We start from the raw sequence: 14,243 nt of genomic DNA, 5'->3' as shown, positions 1-14,243 counted from the left end.
AGGTGGTGCTACCAAGCCACTCTTGGTGATGGACATTGAAGTTACCCACCCAGAATGCATTCTGTGCCCTTGCCACCCTCAGTGCTTTCTCCAAGTGCTGTTCAACATGGGGGAGTACTGATTCATCAGCTGAGAGGGGATGGTAGGTGATAATCAGCAAGAGGTTTCCTTGCCCATGTTTGACCTGATGCTATGAGACTTCATGGGGTCTGGAGTCAATGTTGAGGACTCCCAGGGAAACTCCCTCCCGACAGTATACCACTGTGCTGCCACCTCTGCCAGTGGGACAGGACATACCCAGGGATAGCGATGGCGGTGTCTGGGATATTGTAAGGTATGATTCAGTGGGTATGACTATGTCGGGCTGTTGCTTGACTAGTCTGTGGGACAGCTCTCCCAACTTTGGCACAAGCTCCCAGATGTTAGTAAGGAGAACTTCGCAGGGTCGACAGGGCTGGATTTGCTGTTGTCGTTTCCGGTGCCTAGGTCGGGTGCTTCATCCGGTTTCATTCCTTATCGATTTTGTAGCGGTAGATACAACTGAGTGGCTTGTTAGGCCATTTCTGTGGGCATGTAAGAGTCAACCGCCTTGCTGTTGGTCTGGAGTCACATGTAGGCCAGACAAGGTAAGGACAGCAGATTTCCTTCCCTAAAGGACAATGGTGAACCAGATGGGTTTTTATGACAATGGCTTCATGGCCATCATTAGACTAGCTGTTAATTCGATTTATTAATTGAATTTAAATTCCACTTTCTAGTGTGGTGGGATTCAAACCTATGTCCCATGAGTCTCTGGGTTACTTGTCCAGTGATAATACCACTACACCACCGCCTCCCTCCACTACTTGAGTGTTGTTGGATCTGCACCCATCCAGGCAAGTGGAGAGTATTGCATCACACTCCTGACTTGTGCCTTGTAGAGGCTTTGGGGTCTCAGGAGGTGAGTTACTCGCCACGTGATTCCTAGCTTCAGACCTGCTCTTGTAGCCATATAAATACCATGGCTGCTCGAGTTCAGTTTCTGGTCAGTCGTAACCCCAGGATGTTGCTGGTGGGGGATTCAGCAATCGTAATGCCATAGAATGTCAAGGGGAGATGGTCAGATACTCTCTTGTTGGAGATAGTCATTGTCTGGCACTTGTATGTCTGCCACTGCTTCTCTACCTTTTGCTTATTTTTCTAGTTCTCTTTAGCCAACTCTGTCTTCATACCCTTGCAATTGCCTTTATTTAAATTGAAGACACTAGTTTCAGACCAAATGTCTCGCCCTCAAACTGAAATTCATCAGAGGTAACAAAGGCTATGGTGAGGGTTTCAGCAGCAGATAAACTGAGGCGGGGCATTGTTGGGTGATGTTAGAGATGGAAGTGGTTGGTCTTAGTGATGACACGGATATGGTCATAAGCAAATCTATGGGACACCAAGGTTGCAAATGTCTGGTTCAGTCTCAGACAGTTGCTAGGGAGAGGAATAGAGTCAGTGGCTGGGTAATGGAGTTTGTGACAGTGACAGGGATTGATGATGATGGCTTCGGTCTTCCCAATATTTAGTTAGAGGAAATTTTTGTTCATCCAGTGCTGGATGTCTGTCAAAGCAGCCTGATAGTGGAGGTGTCGCGAGAGGTGGTAGTGAGTTAGAGCTGGCTGTTGTCAGTGAACATGTGGAAGCTGACAGCGCGGGCAGTCTTAGAGGAAGTTTGGCCTGGTGGACTAGGGGAAGGGAGGGAAGTGGCAGAGGCAGCTGATCAGATGGTTTCAATCTTAGTGACAAAAGTCCATGAGCATCTCGCACTTGTTGGTGGAGAAAATAGCAGAGAGGGGTTTAAGATGACAATTTGCAGTAGAGAAAAGAAACTGGAAGTTATCTTTGCATTGTAGGATGAACAATTTTGGCAGATAAGAGCAGGTCTCGATAGTGCTTTACATGGTCTAGTCAGATCTGGCTGTGAACAGCTAAACCAGTTATCTGCCATATCCATTTAAATCTGCAGCCTTCAGACTTACAGGAGTGGAAGTGAGGGTTGTACCAGTGCTCACAAACAACAGATGGGTGTGATCGGGATTGGAAGTTTAAACTCACAGTCAGTGGCAATTTCAACTTTCAGTTAATATGTTGTTAGAGCAAAAATACACTCACCGAGGGCCAGGGAAACTTAGTGAAAGAGAGGAGATTAGGGAGAAAGGACTAAGAATGGCAGCTGATGGCCTAGGATGGAGGTGCATGGTATGGAATTCCCTAGGGAGCTGAATGCCCAAGAGCCAAATTGGGGCTTCCTAGCTACCTTTGGTTTCAGGAGCTCCGGGCTATTTGCTATCAAATCAGAAAAGTATGCCAGAATTCTGGGAATCAACCCTTTGGGCCCTGAGCCTAACTTCATATCAGAAACATAAGGTAGGTTTTCTCCTTAACCACCTGGATAATAATGTGGCAGAACAGATCGCCCATCAGTTGTAAAACATGCTCGATTTACAATTCATTGATTTAGATAAGCAGTAGGAAGCTTACCATTGTATTGTTAGTAAACTGCATAGGTTTTGCTGATTAACAGTATTTCCTGCATAATTTGGGGTCCCTCAACCAGCCTGGTGTTAAGTAGGTGAGAGATATCCCTCTTGGGCGCGTGCACACACCCTATGGGGTAGACAGAAATTCTGCAGATGTACATTTCTCAATAGCTTGATTCTAAGATTCTTAAACATGGTGAGTGACAATATGGGTCAGCTACAGTTTTTTAAATAGTTGACGTACTGAATGCTGTGTGTTCATTACCTTCACCATTATGCGCTTGCATTTTCTTTTCCTGAGATGTCTTTTATCTCTCTCTCACCAGCAAACCCCCCCCCACCCCCAAAAACAGTGAACTATATTCTATTAGCAACAGGAAATTGCTTGCATTTTAAATGATATGAACCAACTAACAGTTGGTGAGCTGACACTACATTTATGGAGTTAGTAACTGCACCTTTATTATTTTACATAACCAAGGAAAATTGATTATTTTGAAAACTGTATACTGCTCATTCATACATTTTATGTAAAATAAATCCGTGGTTGCTTTGAGACTGTGTAGATACAGCGCTTTTCAATCTATCTTCTGTACAGAGAGGTAAAAGCACTTGCAATAATTCAGTACCAGATATATGAAGTAAGCGTTCTCCGTGCACACCCTGGGTCATACTGTTGTTTAACGAGATATTGAACAATAAAAGATGCACTCTGGAATCTAAGGGATGTGAGGTCCACCTCTGGGGGAAGCTGGTGATGCCGAACCTGAGAGAGCACTCAACATAAAGTCCAGAAAGATGTGACGTTGGTAATAATAGACTCACGATGTTCTCTCTGCCCGCACTGAAATTATTAGCATTTCTACATTTGTCCCATTAGTTTAGAGAAATACAGCATACTGTAAATCAAAATATCTTTGCTACATTTATTTAATGCCCTGCAATATTTTATTATCTTTTTTGGCCTAGCATACATGTGTGTTTGTGAATGAAATGGTCTCTTGAGCCCCAAGTTTTTACAGGGTTCTGGCAAAGGCATAGAGGACAGCACGGGGTGGGGGAAGTTGGATGTTTTTCCCACATGGCGTGAAGGAAGATTCAAAGCTGTGGTATTCTGGGTCAGGCTTTGATGGCTAGCAACAGTTGGTTAAGGACAAGTATGAAAGGAGTTCAGCGGGGATTCACCAGAATGTTAGCAGGGTTCCAAGGGTTAGATTGAGGTGAGATTACATAAAATAGGCTTATGTTTCCTGGGATATAGAAGGTTAAAGGATGACTTGATTGAGGTTTTTAGAATTTTGAAAGGAATTGATGGGGTAGATAGAAACTATTTCTGCTGGTGGGGGAACCTAGTGAGAGGGGCCATAACCTTAAAACCAGAGCCAGGCCATTTAGGAGAGAAGTTAGGAAAAACATCTTCACAAAGGGCAGTGGAAGATGGCACACTCTCCCACAAAAAGCTGGCCCAATTAATGTTATATCTGTTTGATAGATTTTTGTTAGACAAGGGATATGGAGCCAAGGCGGGTGGATGGAGTTGTAATGCAGATTAGCTACGATCTCACTAATTGGTGGAACAGGCTTGAGAGGTTGCATGGTCGTCTCCTATTCCTGTGTTCCTATATAGGGATTCAGGTCTTCTACCTGCATTCTGAAATTGTTAAATAGGGAGTGGTGATGGAGTTATTAAACAGGGCAGATTATTATGGAAGGAGTGAACCATGTACTGATAGCTGAAGTCTTCTCTCTTTTTGTTCAGTGGTTGGAGTCAAAGGTCATTTGTTGGTTGAGCATGGTGTTCCTTCAGAAGGCCAGCACTAAATCAGCTTCTCCTCAGACAAGCAGCACACTACAACGCTGGCGAATACATCTGCAGTTTTTCCTTTATCAGGTGTATGCTAATATGAGGATCGAGGAACTGTTCAGCATTATTCGTGGTAAGTGGGTGCAATTACATCTTCATGGCTAATATTTTATGAGAGGAATTGCGGCACTTTACTTTTGGAGTTCCAGTAATTCCAGTGTTTTCAGTTTGCATCTAGATTCATACTGGGTTATTCCTGACAAGTGCCAGAGGAGCAGTTTCCAGCTTTGTGCTGCTTACCTGGCAGTACCTCCTCCAATTACTGTGCAGCTTGTGATTGTTAGATCCCAATTTCTTTGATTTTCTCGCCCCCCCCCCCCTCCCCCTCCAATACCTCTAACCTGGTCCTGGGGTCTGATGTGTGGAAATAGGAACAATTGTTAGGATTTGGGTGCTGACATTATCCTAACTGAAGTAACATTGTGTCGTTTTTCTCAAAATATATGCCAGCCTTTATGAAGTTAAAATAATGTGTGTAAAACATACTCGAGTCTACATTTCAGTATGAAAGCAGACAACTTAGTGCTGTTTGGTTACAGTACTGCCCATTTTCCATATGTATGCTTTGTTTAAAATGCACTATAAGTGTATTCTATTTGGGCTCAGAAACCAGTGTTTCCTTTGGAAGTTGCTGATCTTTATTTTGTTTTGGACTGCAGACTTCCCAGAATCCAAAGCAGCATTGCATGACCTGAAAGTTTGCCTTGAAAGGACCAATCAGAGGCAGCAGTTGCTTTCATCACTCAAAACAGCCCTGGAGACCAGGCTTCTCCACCCAGGTTTGTTCACGATTACCCATCTCCTTCCGGGTACTGTTAGCTGCACACTTTCTAAAATATGCAATATAAGATGAGTAGAGTTTGGGAGTAATGTACCTCCTATTGTTCAACTGGTGACTTTAAAAAAAGAAAAGCAGTCATTTCTTGGCCTCAATGTCCAGTACTCCAGCAAAAAGCTGTAGAAATTCCTTGTTTCACGTTACTGCTGAATATTTTTAGGAGCCTGAATTTCAGACCTGTTCTTATGATCTGACTTGCCATGCAAGCAGCAAACGGGCCACATGCATGACTGCTCAGTCTGCCTTCATAAAGATTGGAGAAGCATACACAGGGGCATAAATATCCAAATAAAGAGACCACATAGTGCAACAAACAGCTCATTCACAAAAAGAATTTAGATGAAACATGTGATCAGTAAGGGGCCACAGGTCTATTCTATCAGAACTTTACATGGTGTTTCATAGGGACATTTCAAACAAGAGGGTTTTAGAAATAGGGTGATTCGTGGAAATTATTGCACAGCTGAAGAAGTTTCCATAGAAAGAGTTTGGAAAAAAGTTGTAGTTAAGTGTTGGGTTTTATAGCAAAATATATTCACATAATCCTAACAAGAAAAGTGCTGAGATGAAGGATGTTTAAAATGCAAAGGAACTCGACATTGAGGTTGTTTCTCCACTCAGCCTGTCTCGGTAACTAATGAACAACTCACACCTATTGTGTTAGGTGCTTAGTGGGGAATGTCTGGCACAGACTCTGAGACAAAAACACTCTGGCTATCAGGTTTTCAAAGAGAAAGTTGCTAGGGCAGACTTTCACCAGATTCAGGTGGTTGCAAAGTAGTGTGGCAGTTAAAATTATTTTGAAGTCAAGCAGGATAACCGACTGACTGATTTGGGGAAGCGTAGCATGTTCATTGTTTTATGTCATTATGCAACAGTAGTTGTATTGATTAAGAGATCCCACTCAACTCTTGCTATGTGTGTTCAATTGTTGTCTGAAATAACACAGCTTGATTATTTGTACCTAGTCTTGCCTTACCAAGTATTTGCTCAGTCTGTCTTCATGCCTTCATAAAGATTGGAGAAGCATACACAGGGGCATAAATATCCAGTTCACATCACAATTGAGTCCTATTGTAACACCCTGGGTCACGCTATTATATAGTTAGATGCTAGGCATTAAGGGTTCCTAAATGCAAGGTGCTCAGACCTCTTGTATAATATCGAAGGCAAGATGCAAAGTTTGTAACCACAAAATTGAGGTGGGGTGGGAGGAGGCAGCTTCATAACTAAGTACAGTTCTCCCCTCACTGGATGCCCACGCACAGGTTTCCAGCTGAAGTTGTTGGGGTTGCATTTAGGAGTGGAGTCCTGCCAATTTTCTCTTCCCTCATCCGGGCTGCTTGTGGCCAATTGGAGCACCCAGATATAGGACATAGCTGCAGGTGCCGCAGGTGAAATGAACTAACAGCACAGACTGAAGATTGAACCTGGGGAGTCTACCTGCACCAGCTCTAGGTAGACTGCTCGACATGCAGACCAGAAAATAATTTTGAATTGCTGTGTAAAAAGAGGTTAACCAGATTGTTCCTATAAACAAGGGCTAGAATTTTACTCAACATTTAATATCAGATTGGAGATTATCTGTTTTAACTTGTATGTTAACATTGTCAGTTATACACTCTACAATTGTGCTGTTTTAACTAGAGAATCTTTGGTTAGCCCATGTAAAATTAATTACCATCGCAATACATCAGTATATTTCTAGAGATAGATCAATACGTTGATTACATTGAGATACCTATGTATATTGTTTTAAAAAGCTTGCTTTGCAGTGTGAAATATATGAAATTCTAAATGTTGCTAAGGTGGAATATGGACTAACTGTGTTGCAGCCTGTTATCAGTTTTGAGAACTGTTTACTGCTATTTTAAGTGGTTAAATCATTTATTTCTTTCAGTTTTCATCTCTGCTGCAGCTTGTGCTGTGTTACAGTTTCACAAGCACTTGAAGTCTTGCAATATCCTCAGCCAAGTATTTATTTCTTCTGTGAGCCTACAAGCCTAGACTGTCTTAGCAGGCTATTTGACTTGGGGAGGTATCACAGCTGAGCTCAGTCCCATCCTTCTGTAAGCTTATACGTTTCAGATAGAGATCAAGAAGGCAACCTTGGCTGATCTGTTTCTTCTCCCTAGCCCAGCTGTTATTCTAGCTGAGATTAACTGACTCAGTGAGGTAGGAGGGAATTGTCTGGGAATGTCTGCCATACATGCTTTAGTAGCTCACCTGGTGGTGCCTGTTCTTACTAAGATGTCAGGATAATATCTTGCCCTTAAATAAAATGGCACAAATTCAAAGAACGATGATAATTTCACATGAAAGGAAGTAGTTCTAGACAATTTTCTAGCACTGATGCAGCATTTTGTGTTTTTATTTTTTATATGTTTGATCAATGAGCACCAAGTTTAGAGAGTGTGCTTCTAAACTGATTTCCAACAATTAATGGGATAACATTTTCTTGTTTAGGAGTGAACACTGCAGATGTGATAACTTTGTACATATCTGCAATCAAGGCCCTTCGCGAGTTAGACCCATCCATGGTTATTTTGGAAGTGGTGTGTGAGCCAGTCCGCAAGTATCTAAGGTACAGTGTTGCATCTCTACAGTAAGGATGAGTGGGCGAATGTAAAGTAAACATCAAGGAGCAATGATTATCTCTATTTAAGGGTAAGTGGGTTATTACTGTTTTCTCACTCAGTGTTTCAATTTTTACAGCCTTGGGATTGTCAAGGAGAAAATGACTTGGACAATTGTGACATTTGAAGATGTCATAAAGTTTGGAAGAGTAGTAAACAGTGAGGAAGATAGCAATATACTTCAAGAGAACATAGGTTGGTGGAATGGGTGGGCATATGGTAGATGAAATTCAACACAAAGTGTGATGTGATTCATTTTGGTAGGAAGAATGGGGGGGAGGCAATCATGCTAAATGCTACAGTTTTAAAGGGGCTGCAAGAACAGCGAGACCTGGGAGTGTTAAGGTGACAGGATGGGTTAACAAAGCTTTAATAAAGAATGTAGGATCCTGGACTTTATAAATAGAGCCATGGAGTACAAAATCCGGGAAGTTATACTGAACCTATATAAAACGCAAGTTCAGCCCGAGTAGCTCAGAGACGTGCATTTATAAGATGGATAACAGGACCAGCAGATGTGTAAGAGAAGAGAGTGCTATCAAAAACAAATGCACAGTAACAAGGATGGAAGCAGGCAAATGAATAGAATCACTGCATTAATCAGGAAGGTAGGATTTGCAAAGAAACCAAGCTGGATATCGATTTTCAAGGATTTATCTGAAATCTTGCTTCTGTCTGGTGTTTCCCTATCATGATGTTGCAGAGTAGGACCTCAGGAATGTGAAGAATGGTGAGCCACATCTAGAAGTCTGGCTGATGCACATTGATACTCCAGTTCACCATGCAGCCTTTAAAAATTCTCCTTTCAATTTAGCAAAGTAGTGCTTTTCTGCCCCCAAAATTTAGAATAGGCAAGTATTTTCTCTGTCATCTTTTTCCGGTCGTTATCTGATCAACTCAAGTCTGCAGTATTTTGAGCTATTTCATAAGGAGTTGAGTTTTGATAATTGAGTCAACAATTTACATTTATATAGCGCATTTAATGCAGTAAAATGTCTCAAACTGTCAACGAGTCAAAAGTGGTTACAATCATTAAAAGTGTGCATAGTAATCAGAGTTATGGATAGCTTGCAACCAAAGCATTTGAAATGGTTGTAACTGCATTATTGCAAGGGATGGTGTTACAGTTTTGAGCTCCAGATCATATAGAATGGTTGTAAGAAAAATAGGGAAGGGTAAAAATTAATTGATAGGTCTAAAGCTAATTATGTTACATCAGTGAGGAGTGGAAATGAGTTGTAAGTTTTTGGGAGTTTGTTGAAGAGAAAAGTTATGGAAATGGGTTGGAAACAACCACACAAGCAAAAAGATCTAATGGAATGGAAATGTTTTGTAAACATAAGATCACTCAAAATGTTGGTGGAGGGGAGAGATCATTGGGGTGGGTGCAGGCAGTGGGATGTTCAAGGTTTTGAATTAAAGAATTTTGGGTGATCAGTTAAAAGTAAGTTGAAGTGGAGGATTCTGTTGGTAGAGACCTTTGTCCCTCTGACAATTAATAGCAGGGTTCTGAATCATAGTGGCTGTTAATTCCACTGTAGAGAGGGTTGGACTATATGTTAAAGGGGTCTGGAAGTGCTTGTTGTATATGTTGGGATGAATAGTGCAGGCACTATTTAATCAGAGGCTGTTCAAGCTGCAGAAATTAAAGTTCAAGGACTTGTTCCCAGCTTTAATTGTCATATCTACAAGAAGAGATGAAGATGATTTAAAGAACAATGGTAATACTAGCTCTTAAATTGTTGAGTTATAATAGGCTCTGGTTAGGCTGGTTTACTGATGAGGTTGGGGGTTGGGTGGAGGGTGACAATTAGTTTTTAGAATAGTTAGTGAACGGGGTCCAGAGAATGGGATGGATGTTTTAAAAAAAAAAAGTTCTTGTGTTAAATCAGATGTGAACTAGATGACAATTAAAAGCTATGGAACATTGAACGAAACATAATTTAAGGAGTAACTGCTTTACTTTTGAGAATGGCTATTGTAGGTGGAGCTAAGTGGCATGGTAGACCAGATGTCCTTTCAAAAGCGCAGTTAATTTTTTAACTTTAAAAGCCCAATTTTCCATTTCTTTTTGTTTAACTACAGGACACGGGACGACACTGTGAGACAGATAGTAGCAGGTTTGACTGATGATTCAGAGGGATCCAGTGATCTGGCAAATGAACTGTCCAAAGCAGATCCAATCACTCTGGAGCATGGGCATGATAGCGATGATGACATGTCTGATCCAGAGGATTGGCTTCCTGATCCTGTTGATGCAGATCCAGGTAATCTTAAAACTCCCAAGGAGCAGGAAGAGTAATCTCTAAATCTGGGAATAAAGGTCTTTGTGGATTTGGAGGGATTAAAGTGGTCACAGCTGGGTAACTGGCTCAAATCTCAGAGCTAACAGCACGTTTGTATTCCAACAACAAATGGATCTGTTATTAAAAAACCTGAATCAATATCTTAAAGAATTTGAAAGGCTATTGCTGATTTATTATCAAGTTTAATCCAGCAATAATGTTCAGCTCAACATGGAAGAGATTTATTTATTCCATAAATGGATAGTCTGTTTAGAGGAAGAAGCAATATCAAATAGGCATTTGACAAATTTTTCTGCTTTTCAGTTCTGTTGGGCAAAGTAGCTAAATATGCAGGCTGGGCACTTTGGGGGCAGGATTCAGACTATGGCACATGACCTGTTATTTGGCTTGATATTGTTGGTGGCTGCGACAGTCCCTGAAGTCTGGATGCAAACCGTGCCTCCAAGATTTCTGAAAACTGAATGCTGCAATAGTGTCTTTTGGGTTGGACTGGTGAGATTAATTTATTCCATGAATGGCCAGTCTGTTTAGGGGGGGAAGCAACATCAAACAAACATTTGACAAATTTTTCTGTGAATGAGAATTTCCTCTTTTCTCCATAGAAAGAAAACAAATTGCATTTATATAGCATCTTTCACAACCTCAGGACTTCCCAAAGTGCTTTACAGCCAGTGAAGTACTTTTGAAGTGTAGTCACTGTTGTCCTGTAGGAAATGCAGCAGACACTTGGTGCACAGCAAGCTCCCACAAACATGAAATGTAGTAATGACCAAATAATCTGTTTTTTTGGGATGATTGGGGGCTAAATATTGGCCTGGACACTGGGGATAACTCCCCTGCTCTCCTCTTAGTGTTGTGGGACCCTTTATGTTCAACTGTGAGAGGGCAGCCAAGACCTCAGTTTAACCTCTCATCCAAAAGATGCCACCTGCAGTACTCTCTCAGTTCAGCGTTGGAGTCTAGATTCTTGTGCTCAAATCCTGGAGTGGGACTTGAATGCATAACCTTACTCAGGCGAGAGTGCTGCCAACTGAGTCACAGTTGACATAGAAATTCCAGTAGCTGGCCCCAAGAGGGCACACAGCAGTGTCTCTTTGACAATTCTCCCTCTTAATTTCCTCTCCTCACAGCAACATGTGACTGGGATCAGGAATTTGAGTGACCACTATTAACTCTTAGATGGGTAACAAGCTGAGGCAGGTTCCGAATGCAACTGGACAGATCACTGGTATCGTCCTAGGCACTGGAAATGACCACGGCAAACCCAACCCTGTCGACGTTGCAAAGTCCTCCTTGCTCACGTCTGAGGCTTGTGCCAAAATTGGGAAAGCTGCCCCACAGATTAGTCAAGCAACACACACGGAATCATACCTTGCAGACAATGCCCCAGACACCACCATCACCATACCTGGGTATGTCATGTCTCACCAGCAGGATAGACCCACCAGAGGCGGTGGCACAGTGGTATACAGTTGGGAGGGAGTAGCCCTGGGAGTCCTCAACATTGACTCAGCACCCCATGAAGTCTCATGGCATCAAGTCAAACATGGGCAATGAAACTTCTTGCTGAATACCACTTACTGCACCTCGCCCTCCCCCCACAACCCCCTCAACTGATGAATCAGTACTTGTCCATGTTGAACACCAATTTGAAGAAGCACTGAGGGTAGCAAGGGCACAAATGTACTCTGGGTGGGGGACTTCAATGTCCATCACCAAGAGTGGCTCATTACTGGCCGAGTCCTGAAGGATATAGCTGCTAGACTGGGTCTGCGGCAGGTGGTGAGGGAGGGAAAAACCTACTTAGCCTCATCATCGCCAATATACCTGTTGCTGATGCATCTGTCGACGACCGTATTGATAAGAGTGACCACTGCACAGTCCTGTGGAGATAAAGTCCCATCTTCACATTGAGGATACCTACACTCATGTTGTGTGGCACCACCACTGTGCTAAATGGGATAGATTTCGAATAGATCTAGCAACTCAAAACTGCTGCTGCTGCTGATGGCCCACAGCGCCTCATGGATGCCCAGATTTAAGTTGCTAGATCTGTTTGAAATCTAACCCATTTAGCACGGTGGGCATCCATGAGGCGCTGTGGACCATCAGCAGCAGCAGAATTGTTTTCAACCACAAGCTGTAACCTCATAGCCCGGCATATCCCCCAAACTGCCGTTACCATCAAGCCAGGGGACTACCCTGGTTCAATGAAGAGTGCAGGAGGGCATGCCAGGAGCAGCACCAGGCATACTTAAAATTGAGCTTGGTGAAGCAACAACACAGGGCTACTTGCATGCCAAACAGCATAAGCAGCATGGAATAGACAGGGCTAAGCGACCCCACAACCAACGGATCAGATCTAAGCTCTGCAGTCCTACCGCATCCAGTCGTGAATGGTGGTCAATTAACTAACAGGAGGAGGAGGTGTCACAGATATCCCTATCCTCAACGATGGGGGAGCCTAGCACGTCAGTGCAAAGATGAGGCTGAAGCATTTGCATCCATCTTCAGCCAGAAGTGCCGAGTGGATGATCCATCTCTGACTCCTCCTGAGGTCCCCAGCATCGCAGATGCCAATCTTCAGCCAATCCAATTCACTTCACATGATATCAAGAAGTGACTGAAGGCATTGGATGCTGCAAAGACTATGGGCCCTGACAATATTCCAGCAATAGTACTCGAGACTTGTGCTCCAGAACTAGCCACACTTCTAACCAAGCTGTTCCATTACAGCTGCAACACTAGCATCTACCTGGCAATGTAGAAAATTGCCCAGGTATATCCTGTACACAAAAAGCAGGACAAATCCAACCCAGCCAATTATTGCTCCATCTGTCTACTCTCGATCATCAGCAAAATGATGGAAGGGGTCGTCAACAGTGCTGTCAAGCAGCATCTGCTCAGCAATAACCTGCTCACTGACGCTCAATTTGGGTTCCGCCAGGGCCGCTCAGCTCCTGACCTCATTACAGCCTTGGTCCAAACATAGACAAAAGCGCTGAACTCCAGAGGTGAGTTGAGAGTGACTGTCCTTGATATCAAAGCAGTATTTGACCAAGTATGGCATCAAGAAGCCTTAGCAAAACTGCAGTCAGTGGGAATCGGGGAAAGCTCTCTGCTGGTTGGAGTCATACCTAGCACAAAGGAAGATGGTTGTGGTTTTTGGAGGTCAATCATCTCAATCCCAGGACATCACTGCAGGAGTTCCTCAGGGTAGTGTCCTAGGCCCAACCATCTTCAGCTGCTTCACCAATGACCTCTCCATCATGAGGTGGAGATGTTGGCTGCTGATTGCACAATGATCAGCACCATCTGCGATGACTCATACTGAAGCAGCCCGTGTTCAAATGCAGCAAGACTGGTACAACATCCAGGCTTGGGCTGATAAGTGGCAAGTAACATTTGCACCACACAAGTGCCAAGCAATGAGCATCTCAAACCAGAGAATCTATAACGATCTCCCATAGATGTTCAGTGGTATTATCATTGCTGAATCTGCCACTATCAACATCCTGGGGGTTACCATTGACCAGAAACTGAACTGGACCAGCCACATAAATGCTGTGGTGACAAGAACAGGCCAGAGGCTGGGAATTCTGCTGTAAGTAACTTGCCTCCTGTCTCCCCATTGCCTGTCCACTGTTTACAAGGCACAAGTCAGGACTCTGATAGAATACCCTCCACTTGCTTGGATGGGTGCTTCTCCAACAATACACAAGAAGCTTGACACCATCCAGGACAAAGCAGCCCAATTGATTGGTACCCCATCCACCACCTTCAACATTCACTCCCTTCACCACCAGCGCACAGTGGCAGCAGTGTGTACCATCCAAAAGATGCACTGCAGCAACTGACCAAGGCTCCTTCAACAGCACCTTCCAAACCCGTGACCTCTACCACCTACTAGAGAAAGGGCAGCAGATGCATGGGAACACCACCACATGCATGTTCCCCTCCAAGCCACACAGCTTCCTGACTTGCAACTATATTGCAGTTCCTTCAATGTCGCTGGCCCAAAATCCTGGATCTCCCTAACAGCACTGGTGTACCTACATCCCTGTCGAGCCCTGTAAGAATTTACAGAAGATCACC

General features: G+C 43.3%; 1 protein-coding gene across 1 annotated transcript in view; it reads left to right on the top strand.

Annotated features, from left to right (window-relative positions):
- anapc2 (anaphase promoting complex subunit 2) overlaps positions 1-14,243 on the top strand; it is a 44,461-nt gene that overhangs the window by 16,365 nt on the left and 13,853 nt on the right. The window contains exons 4-7 of the mRNA XM_068012803.1: positions 4,264-4,441; positions 5,028-5,147; positions 7,673-7,790; positions 9,928-10,109. Coding sequence (XP_067868904.1) covers positions 4,264-4,441; positions 5,028-5,147; positions 7,673-7,790; positions 9,928-10,109 — 598 coding nt within the window. The remainder of the gene's footprint in view (positions 1-4,263; positions 4,442-5,027; positions 5,148-7,672; positions 7,791-9,927; positions 10,110-14,243) is intronic.

This window comes from Heterodontus francisci, chromosome 32 (genome assembly GCF_036365525.1).
Source record: "Heterodontus francisci isolate sHetFra1 chromosome 32, sHetFra1.hap1, whole genome shotgun sequence".
Taxonomy (NCBI): domain Eukaryota; kingdom Metazoa; phylum Chordata; class Chondrichthyes; order Heterodontiformes; family Heterodontidae; genus Heterodontus; species Heterodontus francisci.
The sequence above is the reverse complement of the archived record's forward strand: the minus strand, read 5'-3'. Positions and strand labels throughout refer to the sequence as shown.